Raw genomic sequence first — 12125 nt, forward strand, 5'->3', positions numbered from 1 at the left:
TCATAAATTCAGGATGATCACTGAACAAAAATAAATAAATAAATCACCGCAATGCCACTTTGATATGCGCTGCTGATCATTTCATGCTGCTGTATTCAAATATACTCATGTACTCAGACTCATGTTCGTGCTGCTGTTGTTCGGTGTATTGTTTTACACTATTAAGAGTTTAGCGTATTCTTAGTTTTCATCTTAGATCCTTGGTAGTTTCTTTTACACCTGGTTTTTGCCATTCTGGATGTAACTGGGACCCATTCTGGATGTAACTGGGACCCATTCTGGATGTAACTGGGACCCATTCCACCTCGTGCATCATGTGATGAAAATGACAATAAAGAACCTTGAACTTGAATATCGGTATTTTCTGTACCAGTCACGAGTAAAACCTGTAAAGGTCACCCAAGTTCTTCCCAACTCAACCACAGCCTCTGTGTGGAGCAGAGAGCTGCATGTGGGGCGCCGGGGGGAGCAGATGGTGGGGGTTAAGGGCCTTGCTCAAGGGCCCAGAGTGGGTAAATGAGGGTGGAGGCAGGTGTGGGCGCTTCACCTTTCCCACCCATTTTGATGTTGTCCGTCTGAAGAGTCAAACCGGCAACCTTCCGATCACAGGCCCACCTTCTCTAACCTCTGCACCACCACTCCCCTGAATAAAACAAGTAAAATCTAAAAATTATTTGTCACTAAAATCGACCCGAGGTTTAAAATTTAAAAGATTAAAAGCTCATCAGGTTGAAACTCAACAAATTAAGAGCTCACAAAGTAGAAAACAAATGGAGGTTGTAGAAAAGCAGAACGTTTATTGAAGATCGTTTCATTCTGGTCATAATCTACAGGGAATAAAAATAAATCTCTCAGCCCAGAGGCCGTCATCAAGTTTAAACCGTGTCTTCGTTCGCCTCGGAGGGAGCGAAGCGGCTCAGGACTCAAGCAGCTGAAAGACAAAACGAGAAGACTCGGTGTGAATCAACGACAGCTGCAACAGGTCTGCTGAGATTCGTCAGATTCAAGACAGAAACAGGCGGTTTGCACAGAGGAGGTCGACGAGGAAGATTCGATCCCAGCAAACGTCAGAGACGAGTTTAAACCAAAGCACAGCGAGAAAAAGAGTCGTTTTAATAAAATGCATCTGATGAACGTTAAACTCAGAGAAGCTGCAAAAATAAAACCTTAAATTTTACGAGAGTTTAAATCCACCACTTCACAGATTAAAGTATTAAAAAGATCAACTTTCAAACTTAGAAAAACGGCTCCAGATCTGAAATTTCCCACTGGATTCTAAAAAAAATAAAAAATCTTTACATTTTAAAGCAGCAACAATAAAAAAGGTGCTTCAGATTATTGTTGTTAAATATTAAAATAAAGTCAAACGTTGCTGAACTGAACGACTTCAGGTCACGGCAACAAAAACAACATTTACCAATAAATAATCAATAACAGCTGCTACTGATGTCTCACTTTCAATCTTCCAAATGTTAAAGTCATGTCAAAAGACTAAAAAAAAGAAAGAAATTCACATAAAACACTTTAACGTGAATCTTTGCCTGAAAATAAAAACTAATCTGACCCTTGGGTGTCACCCGACGGCCATTTTTATTTTAAAGCATTTATCAACGCAGAACGGAGAAGACATGTAGACTCCTCTAATCTGAGTCAGACTTTCATTCACGTCATCCAGACAACCGTCTGGTTTCAGGTCCAGAACTGTCCAAACGAGCCCACGGGTGACTCCGAGGACTGGACGTGTCCTGAACACTCGACAGGACGTGTCCAGAGTCCATCCATCATCTTTACCCGCTTCTTCCTTTGTTGGGTCACGGGGGTCACATGTCCAGAGGTCACTGTGAGAGGTGGGGGACAGGTCCCCAGTCCAGCACAGGGACACCCTGGACAGGTCCCCAGTCCAGCACAGGGTCACAGAGACAAAACAAGCATTCACTCCCCCTCTCTCACCTAGGGACAATTTAGTTGCTAATCAGCCCAACATGGGAGGAAACCCACGCAGCACGGAGAGAACATGCGAACTCCACCCAGAAAGGTCCTCAGCCAGGATTTGAACCGGCAACCTGCTTGCCGAGAGGCAACAGCTCTACCAGCTGAGCCACCGTGCCGCTCGCATCTCGAGTCATGACTGGAAAATTAATTAAAAGCCTGACGGAGTTCAACCAGCTGCTTTAAAGCGACTCATTAAAATTCATAAATCAGTTTTAACTTGCGTCAATGATCAACGCGTCTTTAAATTAAAAATGTGCATTAGTGACTGAAGCAACCAGGACGTGGTTTACCTACAGAAATAGAGTCGCCGTTCGGGACGAAGAAATCCGACCGTTTGAATTTATTCACTGTTCGGTAAAGACGCGCCGAGAAAAGCTCCTCGTGTACGTCGAGCGCGTACCTGCGTTTCAGTCATAACTTGAAAACAACCGGAGTGAACCCGTTTGAATGAAACGTTTGATTTTATGAGTTTAAAAATGAAACACAACAACTCCATGTTTTGTGTTAGCGACGTGCTGAATTAGCATTTAGCCACTTTTTGACTGATGCACCTGATATTCACAGCACGAGACGAACTCTGGCATTTGTCAGGAAAGAGCCGCCGCTCGTGGATTAAACGCTCAGAATCTGGTTCTGTAAACTCGGTGGTCACGATCTTCCAGGGGGATTATGAGGACTAGCTGGTCTCTGTAATCCCACCACCGGCCCAGGATGTAAACAACCCTCAGCTTCAGATCAGAGCAGTTTCTGTCGCAGCAGATTCTCCAGATAGTCCCGTTTGTTTGTTAATAAACAAACAGTCCCCAGAAGAAGGCTGATGTGAACAGGTTTAACGAGCCGTGCTTTCCTCCGCACGCAGGTCCAGCTGGGTCCAGCTGGGTCCAGCTGGGTCCAGCTGGGTCCGGTCTGCGTTCATCAACACACCACGGCCTCGCGTTAAGATCTGGGTTTAGAAAGCAGATGGTCAGGAAGAGACGAGCCGTAAACCTGTGGCGGCCTTCAGCCGACGCTTCACGGGAAATTTCCTGTAAATTCAGAGAAGGCGCTGACGCAGAGGAAGTCCGTCTCCCAGGAACACGGATGGATCTGAACCGTGAAGCGGGTCGACCCGGTTCGTCATGCGAGAGCCGCAGCAGATGGTCCTTTATTACTCTAATGGACAAACAGCTGAGGACAAACAGGTGGAGGGCTTTCTGATGGCCCGAACAGGTTCCACTCCCGGTTTGGATCGGGTCAGAACCGGCAGTTTATGATAAACATTTAGATCCATTTTTAAAACGGTTTGGGCCAGACCCACAGGGCGATTAAAAGACGGGCACATCTACGGGCAGCACGGCGTTGCTCTGTGCTCCATTTGAAAAGTCAGAAGTCGGGTCTGGAACTGACAGACCAGTTAACCGTGGTCCAGTAGGGAGACCAGTGGTAGTTACTGACGGTGGTGCTCAGTGACCAGGCTAACGGTTATTAGCCGTACATGCTAACGGATGAGGAGCTGGGAAGTAGCATGTCTGACCAGATCACCGAGACGCAAACTGGTCAAAGTGGAAATAAAAATGGGCTGAGGCCGGGGCTGATGGGTAATACCCGTCATCTCTCAGCTGAAAATCTCCGAGGCTTTAAAGATGATTTTTAATTCCACTTTACGTCTTTTAGTGAACGCGCCTCCAATAACTGGATGCTGTTAATGCAACACCATCAGACCCAATATTCAACTTTAAATAATTTCATGTTTCACTGCTCGATAATAAAACTTAAAGTCTTGTTTTTATACACTTGTTGGTTTCTGACTGATCTGAGAGCAGCTGGTGAGGAGCGGACACGAAGCGTCAGCGGACACGAAGCGTCAGCGGACACGAAGCGTCAGCGGACACGAAGCGTCAGCGGACGTTCAGTCTCCTCGTACGTCCGGCAGCCGGTTGAACTTTGAGCGTGTGCAAAAACAATTCGTGCCCCTTTTTTAAATAAAGAGCGAGCGGAGGTGAACTCTCCTTCGTTCAGACGCTGGAGTCTCCAACGCGCCTGCACAGCTGCGACACCTGCACTACTCTCAGGCAGAAAACATCTGGCGCCTCCACATCTGGAAACATCCTCAAAGATGAATATTGTGGAACAACGGCTCCAGATCTGCAGCTCCTCAGGGAACTAAAGCAGAACTGTGGGAACAGCGCGAACTACGACGAGGGCAACGGAACGTGCGCCGAGAACCGTTCTGCGAGCCGTGCACGTGAAAACAACGCAGCGATTTTAAAAACGAGCCTCAAAAAAAAAAAGCATGTGCACTCAAACAACTGCAGCTGGAAATTTAACTTCTCACAATGTCAAGCTACCAGTCCGTCTTCAGCCCGGAGAGGTTTCACCTTCAGATCAGAACTTCTACAATAAAAATAATAAATTTACACTCGGACCAGTTTTTGTAGCACGTCCTGATCCGCATCATGCCCCGAGGCCAAACCACCAAATTACTGAGAATTCATGAAGCTTTTGGTTTTCTAAATCTAAACTTTTACAATAATTAAACTGGTTTCATAAATCTGTCATTAATTGTCTTAATTTCTAAAGATTCACGTAGTTAAAAACGCACAATCTGACGGAACGTCGACTAAAGTCTAAATCGAGACGCAACACGTCCCGTTAAATATTTACACATCAGCTGTGAAACGAAAACTTCTGAACAGGAACAGTTCTCCGCTTCATGAACATTTAACATCATCAGCTGGAGTTTAAAGATCCGATCGAACCAACTCCCGTTCGGTAAAACGCATTTACACAAAACTGCTGCAGGAAAAAACGTCCGATTAGAGGAAAAACAAACAAACAAACAAACTGATGCTTGTAGAAAAACAGCTCCTCCACAGAAACACCAGCAGGACGTGAAAAATCACAAACGCTCACCGGAGTCACACGAGGACGTGTAATCTGAGGCGCTCATAGAACTCAAGTCGGTCCGGTAACACCAGGTGAACAAGAGAAATGTTAAAAGGCCACGAAATATATGGTCCGACACATTTCAAGTTTGAGGAAAAGGGAATAAATAAAGAAAAGTGAGGAAGAAAAGAGCCAAAAGATGAACGTTGTTAAAGGAAAAATGGAAAGTTACTGATTAAACACGAGGAAATGTCCCCGTCTGGAGACACCCAGAGACCAACACCAAGTTCTGATCCTCTCAAAGTCAAAACCCAAAACCTGAACTCAGCAGCACAGACTGGATCAACGGACACCATTCAAGAGAAAGGAGGACAGCCGGCACCACGTCGAGCCTCCGTCTTGTTTTCAGACTCAACTCTTTGTGTAAAGGACCCGCAGGACGAGACACAGGAAGGAAAAGGGTTTAAATGAAGAACACTCGGTCTTTACAGGCCACGGCGCGAGCGGGAGCTTCTGTGGCGGCGGAGAAGGCGGCGACGATGGAGGCGAACACCACGCTGGGGTCCTGGGAGGCGTCGACGGCCGTGTGCAGACCCCGGGCGCTGTAGTACTGCACCAGGGGGACCGTCTGCCGGTGGTAGGCGTTCAGGCGGGAGTGCAGCGTCGTCTCGTTGTCGTCGCTGCGGCGGATGAGCGGCTCGCCCGTCACCTGAGCGCAGACGAGAAAAGACAGGAAGTCTTAATTAAGTTTGCCCGTCACCCGCCGCCTTTCAGCTCCGTTTTAAAAACACAGAGGAGGAGCTGGAAGCCAGTTTGGTCAAATCAAGTTGTGCACGACGCCGTTACAGCTCAGAGGATGTGATGAGACAACTCTCAGCTACTACCACTCCAAACTCCACGTGTGTAAAATAAATCTCTTAATGAAACGCTCTGATCGTTGGAAACACGCTCACGATTAACTTTTAGAGTCAACCCAGTTCAATATGGCCGCCACAGCTAATCAACCTTAGCCTAAACAAAAACGTCCACAACTCAGCGACGTTCACCAATAATGAGCTAAAAGCGGGTGTGGTAGTAGCTGAGCATCATCTCCAACACACCACGTCGCTCCTATTATTTAGATCTCAACAGAAACAGTCTGAAGCTCTTTGATGAACGGTGGCGGGCGACATGCATTCCTTCGAGGAGCACTAGCAGACGAGTCCACAAACTAATACACAGCCGTCGAGCCTCGTTTGAACCTTGACCTTTGAGAGTACTGAACACTCCGCCCAGTGATGATGCACGCATGTAATTATCCACACGAGAGAAGGTTTCTGCATTTACACGCAACGACGAGCATCTGCTTAGAACGACAGAAGGATGAAGTCGGAGGAGGAAGTTGTTTAAATTTAAATAAATTCTTCCTTCATCAGTTCCGTCAGTTTAAGCTGAAACTGCTGTTTAAACAATAATAACAACAACAATAACAATAATAACAACAACAACAATAATAATAATAATAATCTCACTTCAAAGCTCCAGAGGAGTGAAACTAACCGTCGTGTGCAGGAGGTGCAGATACTCACATCGTCCTTCATGGGGACTTTGGGGGGTTTGAACTCGTCGTGGTAGGAGCGTCCGCTGGGCTGATGGATCAGTCTGAGGGAGGAAAACACATGTCAGGGCGGGGGGGGGGGGGGGTTGTTATGCAGGGAGCCCCCTTGAATAACGGTGGGGGTCCCATTGGATGTACCGTGTACATCCAGACCAACGCGGTTCTGAAGAGACGTTTTCAACTTTCAGTTCAGTGTTTTCAGTTGAGAGGCTGTAGGATATATTTTAATACATTACAGGACAGGAAGTCTCTACAGAGTAAAATTATCAAGATTTAATTTGTCACAGATTTCTCCACAAAAACGAAAAAAAATATAAAATTTAAAAATCCAAGTCAATTGTATTTACAAGACTTCAGCTCATGTTGACATTAAATATTTTTCATATTTGATCACTTAATAAATTACATTTATCACAGTAGTTGGCTCTCAGTATGATTCTAAATATAATAAAGTTTAGCTCATAAAAAAAAAAAAAAACACCATTTCAAGCACTGATGAATTTAATTTAGACATTTATGAAAAACTTACAAACACCTCAGACCGACTCTCACAGAGAAATTAAAATATAAAGATAAAACAGACACAGCTTCATTATATCCATCCATCCATCCATCATCTTTACCCGCTTATTCCATTTTGGGTCACGGGGGGTCACCGGTGCCCATGTCCAGCAGTCACTGTGCGAGGGGCGGGGGACACCCAGGACGGGTCTCCAGTCCATCACAGAGACACACATTCACTCTCTCGCTCATCTAGAGACAATTCAGAGTTACCAGCCTAACATGCATGTTTTTGGTCTGTGGGAGGAAACTGGAGAAAACCCACACATGCACGGAGAGAACATGCAAACTCCACCCAGGAAGGCCCCCGGACCGGGATTTGAACCGGAAACCTTCTCGCCGAGAGGCAGCAGCTCTACCAGTTGTGCCACCGTGCTCCACAGCTTCGTTATAATTGGGGTTAAAATAGCTGTGTGTTAATTATAAGCAGCAGACGCAGCCTCCTCATGGTGACACGCTGGCTCAGCGCGCTGCTCTCGGGGCGACGCGCTCTCTGTGACCCAGAGTTCGGTCACGTGTCTCTACGATGATGATGTTCACAACATGTTGAAGTTTAATACAAAGTTAGACTTTAGACACAAAAGTCTCCGGAGGTCGAAGCGCAGTGCAGGAGGAGGAGGAGGGGGGTGATGGTGCATCAGTTCTGGGGTCTGCCCCCCCCCCGCTGCAGCGAATCGGTCACGTGCGAACACATTTAATAATTACGTGTCATCACGTTCGTGAAGGGGCGGGCGTTTCTGACCGGTGCTCTCACCTGCACTCCGTCTCTGGACTCACCGTGAACCGGACAACACGACCCGCCTTGATCCGGTTGGGTCAAACCGCGGTTCTGGTTCAGTTTATTGTTTGAAAGCAGCGTCAGTTTAATCCCTGCATCATCATCTACGACCAATTTATGACTTTTTTTTAAATGAATTTAAAACATGTTAAGGTCCTAATTTTAGATACTGTACATGAATTTAAAGGAAGTGTGGACGTCCTGCTTTAGACTACCACTGTTGCATTCTGGGTCCAAAGCATCCCTTGCACACAACAATACATATTTACGTTTTTAAATCTTAATATAAAATGATCTAGAGAACCAGATGAGACAGATGTTAAAACCTGACTGTTTATTTTGTTTCCCAACATTTGGCTCCTGAACCAGTTTATGTAACAAACCAGCAGCTCACTGGCGCCACCTGCTGGCCCAGTTTGAGACAGTTTAGAAAAATAATCGCAGAGAATTTTTAAAAAAGACGCAAACAAAACTTCCATTTTGTCCTTATAAGTCCACAAACAGCCGGCAACGCGAGCAGGTCTTTGCTTGGGACCTGTGTGGACACGTTTAAACAGCAGAACCAGGTTCTGGGCCCAGATCCAGATGTTCAAACAAACAGCTGGTTGTCAGCTGAACACCGGCTCTGAATCAGCGCTGGAGCAGCTTCAATGGAAAAGGCCCGGAGCGGTTATACCTGCTGCACCATCAGGTCTCTGTGTTGGAGTAAGTAGTCATCATCCTACCTGCCACAGATCCTGCGCACCAGCAGGGAGTCATCGACGGCAAACTCGATCACAGAGTCCAGGTTCTCCCGTCTCTTGTCCAACAAGTCGTCCAGCTGGAGACAAAGACAGCTTCACTCACAGGTTGCTTCATTATGAGCGTTCACACACATTTTACACCGAAAACTTGTTTTACTCGATTCTGGAAAACAGTTTTAGAATTTGGTTTATTGTTAATTTGAAGATTATAAATAAAAATTTAGACTGATTTTAAATAAATAAACAAATGCGCTCGAAATTATTTTATGAAAAGACAAGGTGTTAACACCAAGACTAACCTCATTATCCCCTGGCTCAACTTTTAGGTCGTTTATCAAGAAGTTTAGCAACAGTTTGGTCCGACACTGAACCTCTGAGCCCAAACTGTGAAATTCTAACATTCCTGGCTCTCGCTCTGTTTCCAGTTTGATTCGTACATAAACCCAAAAGTTATTTCCAAACCTTTACTTATGATTTTGTTCTTCCTGCAACAGTGAAAATCATCATCAGTAAATTAAATGCTGACCATCTCTGCTTGTTTGACGGTTCGGGGGAATCCGTCCAACAGGAAGCCGTTCCTGCAGGCCGGCGTCTCCAGGTTCTTCTCGATGAGCTCCACCACCATCTCATCGCTGACCTGCACGAGGATTTAATCACATCACTTCCTGCCACCAGAACTGACCTTCACTCACAAAACAAGACTTTAGTCTTTATACGCAATAAGTTAATCATGAAGGAAGTACACACAGCAGGAATACAAAACGAAACCTTCAGATAGAAAAACTAAAACTTTAAACAGAACAGACATGCAGCTTCATAATTTTCTTGTTTTACCATGCGAGGGATTTAGTTTTTCCACATCAAAATGCAACGAATCTGGTCAAAGATGATCATAAAACCTGAGCAACACCACAAAAATCTCAAGAATAAAGAGGTTTGGGTTCAACAGAACCTTTAAAAAAAAAAAAAAAGGTACACGCTGGAGAAGTTTCAGTGACGTTCCAGATGAAACGAATGTGAAAATTCAAAAAAGTCTGGACTTCGTTTGGATTTACTCTCACGTTGATATTGAAATATTAATAAAATGAGTGTGTGAGAAAACAGAACTGAACTGATCTGTGTGTTGCAGGTGTGTTTAAAATAAATAAAACTGGGAGGTGGAAGTTTGGTCACCAGCTTGCCCGAGTCCATGGTCTCCTTCAGCCTCTTGCCGAGCTCGGAGCCTGAAGCCACCATGGCCCTCAGCATGTCTCCTGTAGCCAGGTGGCAGACGCAGTACTTCTCTGCTAACCGAGGGGCCTGCAAGGACAACATGCATTAGTACTTTAGAGTAATCAGATATTAAAGTTAATATTTAAACAGCTAGGCTTTGCAGCGAAACTTACAACATTCATCGTGAACAGAAGACGGAAAGGAGTGAGACAAATTCATAAAAAGCAAAAAAGATCTAAAACCTTTCAAAGAAAGTGTTTATTCTACGAGTAATATTCCTGATTCATCGTTGAGCACTTCAAATGTCATGAGGACAGTGAAATATCTTGAAACGAAAACATAAAAAAGGTTCGACAAGCTGGAACAAGGATGCCCGCTGCAGAGAAACAGCTCCTGCAGACAAAAGGTTAAAGGTCATTCACACTTTTCCAATACTTCAGGGACAGCGGTTTCAGTACATGCAACATTTCAACATGATCTGAAACGCGTAGCAGAGACAACTGGTTCTCTTTAGCCCTAAAAACTGTGGACTCTGTCCTGAATCCTGTTTCTGTTCTCTGAAGGTTTTGTAACAAATCATGTCAAATTCTGGTTTGACTGGAGCCAAATCACCAAACAACTTTAGACTTTTTCCTTTTTAAATCAACAGCATCTATGTCTTCTGCTGAAAACCTCACTGCTTTAGTTCTGACCAGACTAATAAAAGGAGTCCAGATAAAATGGAACAGCAGGACGCAATAAAAATACTACAAAACAATCACAAAAACACACCTGTGCAGGTAAAAACCACAAGCCATGAACTGATATTTTCAATGTTTGACCTTAATAAATGTCACCAAAGCACGTGCTGCTTTTCACAGGCCCCTTCTGTTTAGCACCGCGTCATATTTGGCTCGCAAATTTAAGAAAGTAGGTTGCAAAATATTTTATAGACGTACACATCTGAGAGAGAAGAGACGGGTTCGGGACCGCGGTCCTGACCCATACTGTGTGCAGGTGGAACAGGACCAAATAACACCTGAAACTCTTCATCACTTGGTCCTCATCGTCAGAACGTCTCTCACGTGTTGGGAGAATATTAGGAAAAATTACAGTAAGAAAAATTTATTTATTGGACGTGTTGATTTCAGACAAATGATATGTAATAAACATAAATCTAAAATTTAACTTGTATTTTTGTTTAAAAACAGTTCAAATTTTTATTGAACTTTGGTGTTTTGTTGAAGCTTTATGAAGATTTTTGCCAACAATAAACTATTTTTCTTGCTTTAAAAAAAAAAGAACATACTACAGATTTTATCTGTCAAATTATATTTAAAACAGTTACATTTCTTACTGAACTTCAGAACCACTGAGGTGTTAAAAAATGTTTAATTTGAATATTTCATTTGATTTTGACGTTTTATTTACAACTTTATTGTACTTTTGTCAGTAGTTTACAAGATCTAGGACAGGAACACAAACATCTCTTGGTTTTGTGCTTTTAATAAATACCTCTGAACAAACACATGCCTGAAGTTTTAAACACACTTTAAACTCTGAGCAGCCTTTAACGTATAACCAATCAATTTTATTTATTTACGAATGATAAAATCTCCAAAAACAACCACAAACTTTCCAATAAAGATATATTTACCTCCTGAATTAGCTAACTTCAACAGTGCTACGTGCTAGCTTTGCAACTTTATCATGAAAACAAATACAAAAACATGATTAATAACTTTAGATTTTTATAACTTTGTTAACAGGACGTCTAAAGACCTGCAAGATAAATTATGTTTTTCCAGAGTGCAGTGAAATAATAAAAATTGATCTGAAACGAATAGGCTAATAATAGCATAAATATCGCGCATGCGCAGTACACTTCTCTTCCTCCAAGCTAACGGCTAACCGCTAATAGCGATGTCCTCACCTGAGTCCCTTTCCCGGCTCCGGGAGGTCCGAGCAGAATGGCACGGATACCCTCCTGCACATCGCTTATCGCCTCTTTCAGCTGCGTGCTGGGGGCCATGTTAGCGCCGGGTGTGGGGGGAGACACAAGAGCAGGAACTTTACAGAAGTCTGTCCGTGTCGAGCTACTGACGCTTCAGGCAAGTTGGTCAGGAAAGAACAAGCCGCCTCCTTTTCTTTCACTAAAAACCTGTAGCCCCGCCCATTCTGGGACAAATACCTAATTTAATTGGTTAGACATCAGGTCAATCAATGCATGGTAGCAGTTGATTGGGTAAAGGTTTTTACGTCACTTCCGTATTTGGCTTTATTTTATATGTCAAGGAATTTCACAAAATTTTCAACTCATTTTCTTTTACTTTGATTTATAATGTTCCTTAATTTATGACAGGGTTTAAACACAAGAATGTTTAATATTTACTTGTTA

General features: G+C 43.9%; 1 protein-coding gene across 2 annotated transcripts; it reads right to left on the minus strand.

Moving 5' to 3' along the window:
- Positions 1-771: 771 nt before the first annotated feature.
- Positions 772-11850, minus strand: ak2 (adenylate kinase 2). Of its 2 annotated transcripts, XM_037693468.1 has the most exons (7): positions 11661-11850; positions 9710-9835; positions 9063-9173; positions 8519-8613; positions 6426-6498; positions 5347-5566; positions 772-931 (listed from the first exon to the last, which is right to left on the minus strand). In XM_037693468.1, the coding sequence occupies exons 1-7, from the start codon at positions 11757-11759 to the stop codon at positions 924-926; spliced, it is 732 nt and encodes a 243-aa protein (XP_037549396.1). In that variant the 5' UTR covers positions 11760-11850; the 3' UTR covers positions 772-923. The 2 variants fall into 2 exon arrangements, with proteins under 2 accessions (XP_037549396.1, XP_037549395.1); XM_037693467.1 differs by lacking the exon at positions 772-931 and having other exon boundaries at positions 5321-5566.
- Between the last annotated feature and the right edge of the window lie 275 nt (positions 11851-12125).

The sequence above is a fragment of the Nematolebias whitei genome, chromosome 19 (assembly GCF_014905685.2).
Source record: "Nematolebias whitei isolate Nwh7 chromosome 19, NemWhi1, whole genome shotgun sequence".
Taxonomy (NCBI): domain Eukaryota; kingdom Metazoa; phylum Chordata; class Actinopteri; order Cyprinodontiformes; family Rivulidae; genus Nematolebias; species Nematolebias whitei.